Source organism: Phaenicophaeus curvirostris, unplaced genomic scaffold, assembly GCF_032191515.1.
Source record: "Phaenicophaeus curvirostris isolate KB17595 unplaced genomic scaffold, BPBGC_Pcur_1.0 scaffold_55, whole genome shotgun sequence".
Lineage (NCBI taxonomy): Eukaryota > Metazoa > Chordata > Aves > Cuculiformes > Cuculidae > Phaenicophaeus > Phaenicophaeus curvirostris.
In genome coordinates, this window is record NW_027206677.1 from 816,826 (window position 1) to 833,306 (window position 16,481).

The following is a 16,481-nucleotide window of genomic DNA, read 5'->3' on the forward strand; positions in this document are numbered from 1 at the left end:
CTGCTCATTTGCATTGCCTGAACCTGTCACTTAGGAGAGGGATTAGACTCTTTACTCCTATGGCTACAGCTGCATGGCAGGACCCACAGGACTGGTCTCTGCACTGCAGCTTAACCCAAACCCCATCCCAGAAGGTCCAGTGATAAGAACCTGAAGCAAAGGCAGAGAGGGAAGAGGGAGAAATGCACGGTGCTGCTGCAGATGGAGGCAGCAGAGACACAGACAGTCAGGGGGGTGGTAATTTCTCCTTTGAAGGGGTGCGGATGCTGAGAAAGTGACTGACCAGCCATGGCCTGAAGAGAAGAGGTGGGAGAGTAGAGTGTGAGTTTACTCTATGGTAGGTGTCTGCATTGCAGGGGATGGCAGGGAGGTGCCCGAGACCCCCTTCCCTGCCCACGTCTCTGCTGCCTGGAACTTGTTCCTCCTGGGAGCTGTTTCTGTGTCCCTGGATCTCCTCCCTGTCTGTGCTCACAGAGCCCACCCCACCCACTGTGTGCTCTGCCCTGCCCTGCAGACCCTCCTGGCAGTGGGGCCCTGCCCAGGGGCAGCTCTGGGAGTGCAGGCGTTCAGTGGTGTGAGGTGGGTCCCTCTGCTCTAATCAGGGCCTGGTGGCTTTTCAGGGAATCTGAACCCCTCCATCTCAGAAAGGTGCAAGTCCAGGACAGCTGGGAACACGACCAGGAGCAGTTCCACAGGACAAAGCTGAAACCTGGCAGTGTCCCCTGTCCCCACCGTACCCATGAGCCCCTGCTGCAGAGCAGAGCTGACTCCTCGCAGGCAGCGGGCAGAGGCCCTGCTCCTCCCAGCACATTCAGCCGGCTCCGAGCAGGGCTCCAGGCACGGAGCTGGAGGAAGGGCTGCAAGAAAAGGGACAGGGTGTGTGCACCAGGGGAGGGGAATGAGAAATGGCTTTAATTTTGTACAGAGAAGTCTCCCCTAACTTGTCTCTGTCTTTTCCTCTTGTAACAGTGTCCCATGTCCAGAGGCAGCAGATGTCCAACAGCAGCTCCATCACCCAGTTCCTCCTCCTGGCATTCGCAGACACACGAGAGCTGCAGCTCCTGCACTTCTGGCTCTTCCTGGGCATCTACCTGGCTGCCCTCCTGGGCAACGGCCTCATCATCATCACCATCGCCTGCGACCACCTCCTCCACACCCCCATGTACTTCTTTCTCTTCAACGTCTCCCTCCTTGATCTGGGCTGCATCTCCACCACTGTCCCCAAATCCATGTCCAATTCCCTTTGGGACACCAAGGTCATTTCCTATGCAGGATGTGTTGCTCCGGTCTTCCTCTATGTCCTTTTTTTATCAGCAGAGTTTTCTCTTCTCACCATCATGTCCTACGACCGCTACGTTGCCATCTGCAACCCCCTGCACTACGGGACCCTCCTGGGCAGCAGAGCTTGTGTCCACATGGCAGCAGCTGCCTGGGGCGCTGGGTTTCTCACTGCTCTGCTGCACACGGCCAATACATTTTCCCTGCCCCTCTGCCACGGCAATGCCCTGGAACAGTTCTTCTGTGAAATCCCCCACATCCTCAAGCTCTCCTGCTCTGATTCCTACATCAGGGAGCCTGGGCTTCTTGGCTTTAGTGCCTGTTTAGCATGTGGCTGTTTTGTTTTCATTGCATTGTCCTACGTGCAGATCTTCAGGGCTGTGCTGAGGATCCCCTCTGAGCAGGGATGGTACAAAGCCTTTTCCACGTGCCTCCCACATCTGACTGTGGTTTCCCTATTTCTCAGTACTGCCTGTTTTGCCAACCTGAAGCCCCCTTCCTCCTCCTCCCCATCCCTGGATCTGGTGCTGGCATTTCTGTACTCAGTGGTTCCTCCAGCACTAAACCCTCTCATCTACAGCTTAATCAAAATGAGATACAGTGAAGGGAGTTTGGGGAAAAAAAAGCAGCATCATAATCAACACCAGGTGTAGGCCAATTAAACAGCCGTTCCCATGTGCTCACAGGAGGGCACTCTCTCACAATTTACCCAAACAAATACATGCTTAAAAACTCTCAGGAGTTTCACAGAAAAATCACATTTCTCTTCAGGGCTCTTTAAGAAATATTTGAAAGTCCTTTTGTCTGTACACACCAGCTTTGAACACCAGAAGCCCTCTCAGCCCAGGAGAACCGATCAGCCCGGATTAGAGTGCTGGCAGATGCTTTTTCCTTACAAAGAAGTCAAAGAGTCTTCCTTCCCACAACACTCTCCCTTCAGTTGCCCTCTGTAATCCTCTTCTGATATTCTTCAGGGGATGTTGGCTTTTGGCTCATACTTTTAAAAGGCATCTTAGGGGCAGCTAGGTGTTTGAGTCTGATTTATTTATAGGACCCAGGCACCCAGCTCTCAGGCTCCTTTGAAGCCCTCCTAGGACCAGTGGTATATTTATTCCAAGCACAGTTTTCCTTTGCTGTCTCACTGTTTGATGTGCAAGAAGGTGCATGTTGAAGTAGACAGTTTCACCATGTCCCATCAGGACCTACTGCCCAACCTCCTTCCATCCTGTCCAGAGCAAGTGTCCATGTCTCAGCCCCTTTCACGGAGACAAGCACAGTAACCCAAACCATCAGTGCCAGCTATTAAGTCAACCTCCGCCCACAGCAATAAGCAACCCACATACTGCTTGGGCGCACACGCACCTCAGGCCAACCTCACTTCCCCTGCCACGTACAACTCCACTTGTGCCACCTGAGTGCAATCCCTAGTCAAAATCGTGTTTGTACCAAGAAATCCTTTTTCTCTGGCATGCTGGAGCTCCTCTACTTGATTTGGCCTATGGAAGCATGGGATAAACTTTGAATTCACCCCTGTTACTGTCCATTGTAGCAATCATTAGTGTTCATACAAGGTACTTCCAGTCCTCCTGTGCCTCCTCAGGATTCCTCCCATTGGTCCTTCCAGGAGGCTCTCACCATCTACAGAATACATGGAACAGATCACTGAACATGTAGCAAAGGATTTCCTAGGGTTTTGTATGGCTCCCTCCTCACCTGACTGCCAAACAAGCCCTAGTGCTACAGGCAAAGGTCTGCAGCACCAGCAGGAGCACAACCCACAGGTCACATCTGTAGTGTAGCCAAGTAAGGATGTGACAAAAAGAAGCTATTTCAGGCTCAGAAAACACCCCAGTGGGAACCAGACTTAGAGATAGGATTCCTCCACCTACGATCCTGCTTTTCAGTTGATAAAATCCTCCTGTGTGGTCTTCTGTCAACTGTAGCTGAACCCTCTTCCCCTTACACTTCTCTAATCATCTCGTGCTGACAATTGATTTTGCATGTGTAACTAACCAGTGTGGCAGGAAAAGGGTAAAGTGTCATCCTCTGGGTCTAGACGTGAATTTCAAGGCTGCCTTCAGCTATAAACATTTATTGATTATTCACTTGGAAAGTCAAATGCAGAGAGGGATGATGCTTGTGTAGAAACCTTGGCAGGATGCTGGCTACAGATGCTGGATTGCCTTCATCACATTAGCCTGATGGCATCTGAGCATGTCCTGATCTTTGGCCTTGACCTTACAATAAGTGAAGAGAGGTCCTGGACCCCATCACAACAAAGCAGGAGCTTTGCCTGAGTGCAAGAGGAGACGCACACCCCTCCCCTCTTTGGATTCCTCCCGTTGCTTCTGGACTCCAACAAAATTACAGACGACAGTCATCTGGCTGTTGTACTGCTTCATGCTGGTCGTCATCTCTGTTTGAGGTTGTTGATTGTCATCAGGAAGACTGCGGCTGCCTCTGCCACTTAAAATTAGGATTTATCACATCAAACCTCATAATCTTTTTAGTTTTTATTTTCAAGGGATTCCAGCTTTAACTATATCATCTCAGGGGAGGAAGCCGGAAAGAAAGTGTGTTTAGCATGAATGAAACTGCCTGGAAGCTCTCCTAAGAGTTTTGCATTTTAGAAACAATGTCAGATTAAAGAAGCAGCTTTCAGAGCAGCAGAGCCAATGTCACTGGGCAATCAAAGGATTCATGTTGCAGGTCTCAACATCCCTTTAAAATTTCTGTTATCTTATAAGGGTTGAGTTAACACCGCAGCCTGGGGACGTTATTAGGGCTGCTTCTCTCCTTCATCCCTCTGTCTGTTTTCATGAAATCCAGAGTTATTTAAAACTTTTGAGAGTTTGACCCATCTGCCACGTTTGTTTGACTTAAGCCAACGGGTTCAGAGATTGTTACGTGGGGTCTGCTAGATGCCTGGACACTGTATCACAGCTTTCTCAATTCCCTTGGAAACTCAGCTAAAACTCTTGGGTTCAATCTCTACAACCTCCTACTGTGCACAGCCATTTATAATACTATCCAGTGAGCATCTCTAGCTCCTGCAAAATGCTAACACATTCAGTTTGTGCCAGGGTTGAATAGCAACCCATCCTGCAAGCACAATTCACTGTTAGCACCAGGCTCTGTTCACGGAGAAAACAATACTTGTACAGCTTGGAAAAGACGATCCTTCTGAGCTGAATGTGCAGGGCACGCTCGGTAGGGCTATCTCTGTCACAGGGGACGAGTAAGATGACAGATGTTATATGAGGCCGAGGCTGAAAGAGGAGAGAAGCAATATATATGTATATCTATCAAACAGCCTGGCTTGTGCAACTAATAACACCAGAGATTAGATCAGTTTTACTAATGCTCATTTCTGCCATTTCCTCGGGTTTTTTATATTCCCTTTGGCTCACAGTATGTAAATAGACTGATTACCTGCTTCTTGATTGTTTCCAAAACACCACCTTTGTATTGCTTTCGCTAGGGAAGAAAATAATTGATGGCGTAAAAACAGTTATATATATCTTTTTATTATTATTTGATGGCAGCATTTCCATCATCGTTATGATTGATCAAGCTTTTAAATCCTGTTCAAAACCTACATCCTTCCTCAGTTCCTGCTGCTGTCCATGTAAGTACTAGGAGTTCCTATCCAGCAATTCTTTTCTCCTTTCTGCCTCTTCCTTTGACAGGGGCCGTCAGAAGAGTTTTCTGTCTGCTTTCCAGGGCTGAGTAACCGGTTCATTATAAAGTCAACAGGACAGGTTGTGGAAAATGGAATGAACACCTTTCCGTAACCACTGTATTTATGCAAAGAGAGATCAGTCTTCAGTGGGACTGCTTATTTTTGCAGATGTCCCTGGGCTGGGAAAACAGCACAGACCAGAGACAGTGAAAGGATCTTTGTTGTCAGTGATGTAGAAGATTGCAGCTCCAGGGAAAAAAGTTGGACATCAAAAAATAAAATACACACTAGAAAAATTTGAAAAGATTAGAGAGAAAGTGTCTGATCTAAATGGGCAAGAGCAGTCGTGTCCTCAGACAGCTGTCCCAGTTTGCCTGGCTTTGAGTTTAAGATGATTGAGGTTTCATCAATGAGCAAAGAACCCCAAGCCCCTCTCCTCCCCCCAGGCTCGGAGCCAGGCGTTAATCAATTGCTGCTTCTTGACTTCTTGCTCCTCTGTATTTAGCCTTGGAAAGGAGCAAAATACTATTTGAGCCCAGAGCCTGTGGGGACAGTGAAGCGTGAGGATCCCCCAGGACCCTAAACCCGCCCCCCAAAACCCCCAACCCGGGACCCCCCTGGGCAGCCCAAGCCCCCAGGACCCTAGACCCTCCCCCACACATCCCCCGTGTCCCCTAAACCCTGGACCCCCCCAACCCCACATCCCACAGTCCTGGGGACACCCACCCTCCCAGGATCCCCCCCCGCCCTTGAGACCCCGGCAAGAAGGGCTCTGGGGGGTTCCGGGGTGTGGGGGACACGGGCATTGGGGGGGTGCAGGAGGGGCTGGGAGCTGCCCCTGGGGTTGCAGAGCTGGGGGGGCCGAGGGAGGTCATGGGGCTCCCCACTCCCTTTTCTCCCTTTGGCTTTCGTCTCCCAACCCTCGGCGCCGGGATCTGCCCGGCGACCGGTGACGTCACGCGGCGCCTCGGGCCGCCATTGGCCGACGGGCGGCGGCTCCGCCAATGGGAGCGGGCGGGGCGGGGCGCGCGGCTCGGCCCGGGCTCGGCGCCGCGAGAGGAGCGGAGCGGGCGATAGCGTCGGGCTGGGCTGCGGCCCCTGGGCTGCTGCTGGCGGTCCTGGGCGGCATGGCGAGCGGTGCGAGGGGGCCCGGGGGCTCGGGACCCTGGCCTGGGCTCACAGACTCCCTGCACCCCCTTTTCCTTTGGCTTTGGGACCCCCCTATCCCTTGAACGCCCGCATCCCTGGGCTCCAGGATCCCCTACACAGCCCCTTTTCTCCCTCCTCCTTCCCAGGGCACTGGGACCTCCCTCCCATTCCTCCATCCCCCTCCTGCACCCCTTTTTCTGGGCTCCAGAACCCCTCTCCTTTTATGCTCTTCTTGGCCTCCCTGTCACCCCCTTTAAATCTGCTTTCCTTGACCCCAGGGACCCCCTGAACCCCCATTTCTGGTCCCCACATGTCCCCCACCCCTCGACCCCCCGGCCTTGATACCAGGGATGCCCTTCACACCCATTTCTTGTCCCCACATGTCCCCCACCCCCAGATCCCCCCTGTCTTTGACTCCAGGAACGCCCTGCACACCCATTTCTGGTCCCCTCGAGTGCCCCACCCCCTTGGCCCCCCCCCGTACTTGACCCCAGGGACCCCCTGCACCCCCATTTCTGGCCTCCACATGTCCTCCACCTCTTGGACCTCCCTGTCCTTGACACCAGGGACTCCCTGGACCCCCTTTCCTTGTCACCAATGCTCCCTGGACCCCCTTTTCCTTCACCCCAGGCTCCCCCTGCTCTCCCCTTCCCTAGAACGAGGACCCCCGCCCAGACCCACCTCCCTCCCCCGAAGGCTCCCCACCTTCAAGCTGTCCCCGACCCCAGATCTGCTCCCCAAGGACCTCCCCAGCCCTCCCTGCGCCCTGTCACCCCCCCCGTCACCCTCCGTGTCCCCACAGGACTCCACTCCCTGCACTATTTCGATGTTGCGGTGACTAAGCCCAGCCTGGGGGTCCCCGAGTTTGTGTCCGTGGGGTACGTGGATGGGCACCTCATCGTGCGCTACGACAGCGAGAGCAGGAGGGCGGTGCCCCGAGCAGACTGGATGAAGGCCAACCTGGGTCAGCAGCACTGGGACACCCAGTCTGAGATCAACCGGCAAGACCAGGAGGTTCACCGTGCAAACCTGTACGTTGCACAGGAACGCTACAACCAGAGTGGGGGTGAGTGCGGACTGGGGGCTGCGTGGGGCTGGGCGAGTTCCCACCTGCCCCACAAGCTCCTGCCCCACGGTGCTGCCACACTGGTGCCGACCCTTGTCCACCTGCTGTCGTCACCCGAGGGCTCCCAGCCCCCTTGACCCCCAGGCTGACGGGTCCTGGCTGCCCCATCCCAGCCCCACAATGCGTGGGATCCCCTGTGCCAGATTTGGGGGGCTTCTGGTCCCCCCATCCCGTGTCCTTGTGCCCCCCGTGGCATTTGGGCCCCCAGGGTGCCATGGGGCTGGGTGCAAGGGGGGGCTGCATCATGGACTTACGGGACACGCCGAGCGCTGTGGGTCCCGAGCAGGACTGGGAGCAGCTCTCGTGCTGGTGCCCGATGCCCCCAAGCTCTGGGGTTCAACACCAGGGGTCCGTGCCCCCCTGAAGGCCCAGGGCTGCAGCAGCCCCTCACCCCACATCGTGTTTTAGGAGTTCACATGTTTCAATACATGTCTGGCTGTGACCTCTTGGAGAACAACAGCACCAAGGGGTATTACCAGCTCGCCTACGATGGGAAGGACTTCATCTCCTGGGACATGGACAGCATGAAGTTCATCGCGGCGGACGCCGGGGCAGTTGTCACCAAGATAAAGTGGGAGAAGGATGGGATGGTTGCTGGGCAGCTTAAGAACTATGTGGAGAACATCTGCATCCCAGCGTTGAAGGATTATCTGAGCTATGGGCAGAGGGTGCTGGAGAGGAAAGGTGAGGGCGAGACGGCGAGCGGCCGGCGCGGGTGCGTGTGCCGACACTGACCCCAAGCCCTTCCCCAGAGCCGCCCATGGTCCGAGTGTCGGGGAAGAAGGCCGGGGAGTTCCTGACCTTGCGCTGCCACGTTTACGGCTTCTACCCACGGGGCATCTCCGTCAACTGGCTGAAGGACAACGATCCGAGGGACCAGGACACCACGTGGAGCGGCATCGTGCCCAACAGCGACGGCACCTTCTACACCGCGGCCTCCATCGTCATCCACCCGGAGGAGAAGGACAAGTACCGGTGCCGCGTGGAACACACCAGCCTGGCCCAGCCTGGCCTCTATGTGTGGGATGAGTCTTCAGAGAGAGAGGCCAACAACATCCTCCTTATCGTCGGGGCCATGGTTGCCGCCATCCTGCTTGTCATCGTCATCATCGTTGGAATTGCCTTCTGGAAGCTCAAGTCAGGTAAAGCGCTGTGGCCGGTGTGGGAGGGAGGCCTGGCAGCGACGTGCTGGTGATGCTGATGCCTCTTTCTCTCCACAGGGAAGCAGAAGGAGCGCTACACCAAGGAATCAAGTGAGCACCGGCGGCACAGCGGGCTCGGGGTGGCCTCGAGGCTCCAGCTTGTGGCCACTGCCGGTGTTTCCGATCCCCCATCCTTGCTTTGCCGCCCCTTTTCCAAGTGGAAGAGGTGGAATCTGGTGTCACCCTGCTCTCCCGGTGGCTGCTGGGCCGGCTGGTGGCACAGAGCGCCGGGCTGGCGGCTCACGGCTGTTTCTCTCCCTGCAGGCGCCCACACGGGGATTGGCAGCTCAGGGTCAGTACGGCGTAGGGCCGGGGAGGCCCAACGGGAGCTGGGGACACCGAGGTGGCCCTGGGTGACACCGTCTCTTCCTCTGTCCCTGTAGGGAGCACAGCCTGAGTGTGTCCCCGACCCTTGTCGCAGTCAGAGGAGCTGGGGAAGGGTTGGAGCTGCTGGCAGAGAGAGATTGCACCGTGACGGCTCCCGGCGCTACGTGAAATCCCTGTTTGCCTCTTTCTCTAATTAAGCCCCGTGGGCTTAAAGATTCCAGGATTGTGTCTGTGCTGGGGCGAGCGGCCAATGCCGTGGTGAAGCTGCGATATTAGCAGCAAGCACAGAGCAAACGGTCGATGTTCTCATGCTTGTAGCTTGTTGAGACTTTGGAGTCTTTATTAAGACTCGTGGGTTCATAGGAAAGGAAAACGCTAGGCGGAAAACATGCAGGTAAGGGGCACGTGTGTGGAAAAGAGGGTGTTGCACTCTGTCCCTGCACTGCGGGATTCTCACGGGTGGAGATTCACTGGAATAAGTGCTGCTGGATACAGAGGCACTACATAAGGTTTGCATTCTCTAAATAAAGTTAATCTTGATTCTTATAGAATCATAGAATCATGAGGTTGGAAAAGACCCACAGGATCATCGAGTCTAACCATTCCAATCAATCACTAACCCATGTCCCTCAGCACCTCGTCCACCCATCCCTTAAACCCCTCTAGGGAAGGTGACTCCCTCTCAATCCCCCTAATACCCCTCCAAAGCCCCCCTGGACCCCCCCAGATTTTCTCCAGCTCCCTCACAATCTCCCTAAGACCCCTTCCAATGCCCCTCAAGGCACCCTAATTCTCCCCGCCCCCCCCCAAAGCCCTCCAGGATCCCCAAAACTCTTCATCCCGCTCAATCCCCCCAAACCAACCAGGACCCTCTCATTACCCCACAGAACACTTCCAACCCCCCCACACCCGCAGGCCACCTAAAACCCCTCAAGACCCCATAAACAATCCACAAGATGCCCTAAACCCCCATGACCCCCCAAACACACCCAGGACCCTCAAAATCCCCCAAAGACCCCCCCAGCTTCACCAAGGACCCCCCCAACAAAACCCCAGACCCTCTCAATCCCCCAACACCCCCACACCCCCAGCCCCAAAATCATAGAATCATTGAATCAGCAGGTTGGAAAAGACGCACTGCATCATCGAGTCCAACCATTCCCATCAATCACTAACCCATGTCCCTCAGCACCTCGTCCACCCGTCCCTTAAACCCCTCCAGGGAAGGTGACTCAACCCCCTCCCTGGGCAGCCTCTGCCGGTGCCCAATGACCCTTTTCTGTGAAGAGTTTTTTCTGATGTCCAGCCTGAACCTCCCCTGGTGGAGCTTGAGGCCATTCCCTCTCGTCCTGTCCCCTGTCCCCTGGGAGAAGAGCCCAGCTCCCTCCTCTCCACAACCTCCTCTCAGGGAGTTGGAGAGAGCAATGAGGTCAATGAGCAATGGGGGTGTTTTCTAACCAAGTGATTCTGTGGTTTCGTGATTGTGTGAATAAGTTAAATTCTGACCTGGAGAACACACCAAGCAGGGATTTCTTCTCAGCTCTGTGGGCAACCAAACCACAGATGAAAGTGGCAGTTTTAGCGAATTTCATTGGTATTAATAAATTCAGACTATCTTCGATGAAGAATAATCTGTTACAGAAGCCTCTTCACCAGTTACAGCTACGCTGTGGTGGTCCTGTGACATTCTCCCTTGAGATTACCATGAGGAATACACAAAAGCCTGGTTCTTTTGATGTATCCAAACATTGCAGGACGTCAAAACTGGGCATGCAGCACAATTCTTTTATATAATAACAAAAATTAAAGATGAAGAGCAACACATCTCTCACCAGATATGGAGGAAAAGGAATAGTCCCTGAGCTCAGGAGGTGCCGGGGGCCAGTGCCTGGCGAGGGGCGGGGGTGGCTGGGGTCTGGACTATGAGGTCACAGAGGCCGCTGCCCAAGCCGGGAGGTGCTGTGCTGTGGCACGGGCTCTGCTCAGCAGTGCTGGCAGCAGCGGCAGCAGCAGCAGCAGCAGCAGCATCATGGTGCACGCACAGGGGACTGTGGTCCCCATCAGCCTTGTTATATTCCTTGCTTTGATAGTTCTGGAAGCCCAGGGCGTTCAGGCTGCTCCGTGGCGAGCACGGGGATCAGGTGAGTGGGAAGGGCCGGCACCCAGCCTGGGGAAGCATGTGGCTGTGCCCAGCGCTCCTCGGGGTTGCAGCGGGGCTGGGGTCAGGATGGGGCAGGGCTGGGGGAGCGGCGGGGCCAGGCTGGGCTGGGGGAGCCGCGGCAGCTCCACTGCGGGTCCCTGGAAAGAAGTGGGTCCCAAAATCTCATGGCAACGGGCTGGGTTCCAGCTGTGTCCCTAAGCAAAGGCCACCTGGCTTCTCAGCCGCATCTTGTCCAGGAGCCTCAGGGTGACCCCGCAGCTCGTCACTGGAGTGAGTGGCCCTGGGGGCTCATAGGAGATTTTCCTTCCTATTTCCCTGCCCAGTGCTCTGATGTGTAGAAGAGGGTTGGGTCGGGGCTGTGCCCTGGCTGCTCTGCCCTGGGAAGATCTTTGCTGGCCTCTCCCTCCCTGCGCTGCTCCCCGTGCCACCTGCAGAGCTGGGGGGGGCTGAGCTTAGAGCTGCCGGGAGCTCCAGGGAGTCATTTCTCCAGGAAGCTCCATGCCTGGTTGGTGTTGGATCAGCACGGTGCAGGCACGCAGGGACAGCACGATGGTCCCGAGTGGAAGGGAGAGACGAGAGATACGGAGCAAACCAGCTTTTGAACTGCATTCAGCACCATTCCAATTGGAAGAAGTAGATTGGAATATTTCATGGGAGCTGCTTTCTTCTCTTTGTTTACAGATGTGGCTGGAGGCAACAAATCCCCAGCTTCCCGGCTGAGTCCCAAGGATGACGTGCAGGGACATCACACGGGTATGTCATGGCTTTTGACCCCCTTTGGAAGCCGCCAGCTCAAAGCCCCCACGGGAGAGCTGCCTCTCCTGTGTGTGTGAGAACACAGACCTGCATCACGTGTGCCACCCCGTTCCATGATCCCCCCGTGTTCACTTTTGATGGGGTGATCACTGTGTGTAATGGAAACGTCTCATGGATGTTTGGGTGCTGATGTGGCTCCTGCTCCAGCTTCTCAGCTGGATCCTGTGCTGGAGCCTGCCTGGCATCAGAGAAGCAGAGAATCAGAGAATAGTTTGAGTTGAGAGGGACCGTAAATATACTCCAGTTCTAATAAGGCTTACCAAGGCCCCATCCAACCTGGCCTTCAACACCTCCAGGGATGGGGCAGCCACAACTTTCCTGGGCAACCTGTGCCAGTGCTTCACCACTCCCATGGTGAAGAAATTCTTCCTCATCTCTAGTATAAATCTGCTCCTCTCCAGTTTATACCCATTCCATCTCATCCCATCACCACAAACCTTTGTCAACAGTCCCTCCCCAGCTTTCTTGTAGCCCCTTCAGGTACTGGAAGGTCACTATGAGGTCTCCTCGAAGCCTTCTCTTCTCCAGGCTGAACAACCCCAGCTCTCTCAGCCTGTCCTCCTGCAGGAGGTGCTCCAGCCCTCTGATCATCCTTGGAGCCTCCTCTGGACCCGTTCCAACAGCTCCACGTCCTTCGCATGTTGAGGATTCCAGAACTGGACACAGTGCTCTAGATGAGGTCTCACAAGTGAGGAAGAGAGGAGCAGAATCCCTTTCCTTGACTTGCTGGCCACGCTTCTTTTAATGCAGCCCAGGACAGAGTTGGCTTTCTGGGCTGTGAGCGCACATTGCCAGCTCTTGTTGAGCTTCTCATCCCCCAGCACCCCCAAGTCCTCCTTTGCAGGGCTGCTCTCCATCACATCATCCCCCATCCTGTATTGAAACCATGGATTGCCCTGACCCAGGCGTAAGACCTTGTAATTGGCCTTGCTGAACCTCATGAGGTTCCCAGAGCCCCACTTCCCCAGCCTGTCCAGGTCCCTCTGCATGACATCTCGTCCTTCCACTGAGGCGTCCCAGGGGCGGCTGTCACTCTGGGTGACTGAGTGCTCATTGTCAAGATTTTAATAATGAGAAATTTAACTAGATCCTTTCTGTTCAGTTCTTCATGGAGAGAAGCACAAGGACAACACGAAGCTATCTCCCCAGCAGCTCTTCAAAATGCTGGTGGACATTCTAGCAAAGTTGGATGAAGCAAAACGCGGTGGGTACGCAGCCCTCGTAACCAGAGGGCTTGGGAAGCGGAGGGTTTAGAGACTTGTAGGGAGAAGCCAGAGCCTACGCCAGCCGGAAGGGATCAACCAGAGCCTCGCTGCTCGACACGCGCTGTCACACCCACAGGAGCTGCTGAGCCGCAGGGATGGTCCAGGGTCTCTGCTGCAGTTGTGGTCCCAGCTGAGCCCCAGCGCTGCCCCAGCTGCGTCGATCCTGGCCAGGAGCCGTTCTGGGCAGACGCTGGTCTCCAGCCGGCAGGAGCTGTGGGTGCTCAGCCCTCGCTGCTGCTTGTGGCAGGGGAGAGCGGCAGCTTGGAGTCCCTGAGACTGGCAGACTTTGCTGGGGCGGCAGGCGTGCACGGGCCAGGATGAGAGCAGCCCCAGCTTCGCAGCCTCCTCCAGCCCCGTTGTGCTGCTCGATGTCTGAGTGCTCTGGGTGACACCTCGGGGACAGGGGAAGATGGAAGCTGGACACCCAGCTTGAGGCTGCACGGCTGGCTTGAAGGCAGCGACCGTGAAAGGCTGTGGACTCATTCTTGCTGGTTCAGCTCTCTGCTTCCAGCTGTGTTTTAGACAACTTGGCTGTGGTTTCCCTCTGGCTTTGGGGCTCTGTGGGCTCTTCGCTGCCTCTGGTGAAAGAGCCCAGGACGTGGTGACCAGAGCTCGGGGTTCAGTGTGTGTCTGTGACCCTTCCCGCGTGATGGAGGTGGCAGGATGGGACGTGCTTCTCCAAACGGCTCTTTCCCAGCTGAACCGGCTGCATCATCTCCCTGTCCCCTCAGAGGGAAGGTGTTTACCAGAATCTTGTGGTTTACCAAGAATGTTCTAAGCGTGACAAGAAGATCCCATGCCATGTCCAGGTCTCTCAGCAGCTCAGGTTTTGCTCTCTATGAGGACACTGGGAAGTGTCAAGGGTTAGAGTTTTCCTCCATGAATGACAGGCACATGGCTTGGACTGGTGATGAGGCGCAGCCCTAAATGCCCAGGCTGTTTCTACACATTAGTGATGTCCTTTGCCTCCTGGGGAGACTGAGTTCCTGCTGAGATATGGTTACTTTAATTAAACTGACCCTCTTTCTTTCTGAAGAGATGGAGAGTAAGCCTGCAGAGAAGGAGGAGCTTTGGGAAGGAGGCAGCCAGGCAGCGCCAGGCTCTCATGAGAACACGGAAGCGACCCAACCAACAGACGTGCCAGGTAATTGTCCCTCGGTCACCCTGCGCCATCTCTCAGCAACCCTGTGGGTTCACAGGCTCTTCCCCTGGTTCTGCCTCTGCACGTGGTGTCTCAGCCAAACTCTTAGCGTGGAGCGGCTGTGCCCAAAGAAGCCAGGAGCAGCTCTCTGGAGACAACCATCATCTCTGGGGTGCGGAGTCGTTGCCGTCAGTGACCCCCAGCAACGCTCACTCTTAGCGCTTGGTGGGTGCCGGGAGGTGCTCAGCACCCACCGCTCACAGGGATTCCAGAACTTTGCTGTTTTGGGAATGAGGCCATTGGATCCGTGCTCAGCAGAGGATGGGAAACGTGACCCTTAAAGGAATGCACCTCCTGCCAAAGCTGCCTCCCTGAGCCTGCCGGGAGTGCCCCAGGCACAACAGAGGGGGATCCCCGCTGGGAGCCGGGCTCCAAAGGGATGCACTGACTGGCTGGGCCCTGCACCGTCCCCTGCACCCTCTGTGCCAGAGCCCTGCTGAAGCTTTGCCTTTCCCTGACCCTTGGTGGTGCTGTCCCACCCTGGGGAAGACACCACACGGGGGCAGATGATTTTTCCCACGAGAATCCTGGTCCTGAGCAGTCTCACGGGGGACCATAAGGGCGGACAAGTCCTGAAAACTGGGTCTGTTCCAACCTAAAGGATTCTACAATGCTGTCGATGATGGCCTCAGCTCATTTCTCTGTTCTCTAGGCACTCGTCATTCTTTACTTTGAGGCAAATAACCTCCAATGCCCGTTAATTAGTGAGGACCCTTTTTTCTGCCTCCAGTCCATTTGCTGGTCAGGTGTGCATCTTTGGGGGACAGGAGCAAGTAAACAGGTGGCACCGGTGCAGCCTTCCTGGGACAGAATTTCTTCTTCCCAGGAAGCAGGGACGATGGCTTTTTCCTCCAGTGTTCCAAGAGGGTTTCCTCTGTGTGCAAGAGCTCTCCTGTGAGACAGCCCCGAGGGGCCCCATGTTGGTCCCTCCCCTCCTCAAGGGGTGCTGCACGTGGCCAGGAAGAGTTTTTAGAGAACTGCAAGGAGCCAGCCAAGAGGTCCTCATGGAAGCTTTGGCAATTGCCACCGATGTTGGGCTCTCACTTGGTTCCCTGACCCCCTTCCAGCACCTGCAGTTCCCCAGGGCAGGAGCAGATCCTCATTCCTGAAGGAAACGCTTCTCCTCTGTGCTCACTTCTAGGTCAGGATAGTGGCAATGGTTTTCCAACTGCTCAACTGGAAGTTGGTGTGGAGCCAGTGGCGCAGGCTGGAGGTAAGTTCCCAAGGTCCCTTTCCCTGCAAGAACACACGTGGACACTGTGCCGAGAGCTCATTCCTTGCAATTTCCCTTCAGATCCTCTGACAAGTGACGACTTCCAGACTCCTTGGTCCAATCCGTCCCTGGAGCCTGAGAGCAATTCCTCAGGTGAGTAAGCGGGAGGAAGGAGCCTTCCCCTTGTCAGCTTCTTTCCATGTGCAGTGCGAGTCGCTCCTTCCGTGGCCGATGCACAGACGTGGAGAAGAGCTTTTTGGTTGTGTTCAATCTCCCATGTGCTCACCCACAGCTGGGATGGGGCGGGTGTGACCGTACTGGTGGGCAGAGGGAAGCGCCTGAGGACTTTGCATAGGAGCCTTCTCCCAGGGTCTGTTTCCCTGCTGGCCTGGCTGCAGCTGCTTCCCCTCCCCTTTGAAGGAAGGGCTGCGGCATCACCACACGGTCGCCACAAACCCACCTCGTGCAGCTCAGGGCAGCAGATCGCCTGCCGTGTCCTGGTCTCCCAGCAGGGCAGGTGTGGCGGCTGCTTGGAGCAGCCCCCAAAGCCCAGATGTTGTTCCTAGACCTTGTCAGTGTCTTTGGGAGGGATAGTGTCCTGAAGGGCCATCTCCCTGATGGGAACGGTTCCATCTGATCCAACTGTCCTGCTTCCTCTCCCTAGAGGTGGACGAAGAAGCTTTGCCAGAATATGAGGTTTCGCAAGGTGGCTCAGTGACCATCTCTGCCAATGGAGAAGGTAATTGCTGTCCCGTGGTCACCCACTGTCACCCATCAGGGGGGAGGGAGCTGGCCCGAGGGCAGGAAGAGCTGGGGGTGGCCCTCACTGCTGCAGTTTTCTCTGTTTTGTCCACATGCTTTGTCCGTGTCCCTCAAAGGAGCAAGTGGCCAGGCAGCCACGCTCCCCACGAGCTCTCTTGCCACCTGATTTTTGTTCAGTGTGACAACCTGTCCCAGCTGGGAATGAGCCTGCAGGCACCAGGGCTGGAGGGAAACAGAGAACATTCTGGCCATGCCACACGTGCTGAGAGCTCTCCAGAGGGGCACAGGACAGACTGACA

The 16,481-nt window shown here is 55.5% G+C and overlaps 2 protein-coding genes across 2 annotated transcripts in view; both read left to right on the forward strand.

Moving 5' to 3' along the window:
- Positions 1-992: 992 nt before the first annotated feature.
- LOC138734068 (olfactory receptor 14A16-like) overlaps positions 993-16,481 on the forward strand; it is a 46,455-nt gene continuing 30,966 nt past the window's right edge. Inside the window, exon 1 of the mRNA XM_069881629.1 lies at positions 993-1,687. Within this exon, the coding sequence (XP_069737730.1) occupies positions 993-1,687 (695 nt within the window). The remainder of the gene's footprint in view (positions 1,688-16,481) is intronic.
- On the forward strand, positions 6,074-8,430 carry LOC138734080 (class I histocompatibility antigen, F10 alpha chain-like). The gene is made up of 4 exons (XM_069881636.1): positions 6,074-6,097; positions 6,912-7,175; positions 7,644-7,919; positions 7,988-8,430. Exons 1-4 carry the CDS (start codon positions 6,088-6,090, stop codon positions 8,428-8,430), a joined length of 993 nt encoding a protein of 330 aa, XP_069737737.1. The 5' UTR covers positions 6,074-6,087.

What these genes read in the sequence shown, in the direction of transcription:
- LOC138734080 (XM_069881636.1), top strand. An exon ending in ACGCTACAACCAGAGTGGGG is followed by an intron (nt 7,176 to 7,643) that starts GTGAGTGCGGAC and finishes ATCGTGTTTTAG; the next exon opens with GAGTTCACATGTTTCAATAC. An exon ending in GAGGGTGCTGGAGAGGAAAG is followed by an intron (nt 7,920 to 7,987) that starts GTGAGGGCGAGA and finishes GCCCTTCCCCAG; the next exon opens with AGCCGCCCATGGTCCGAGTG.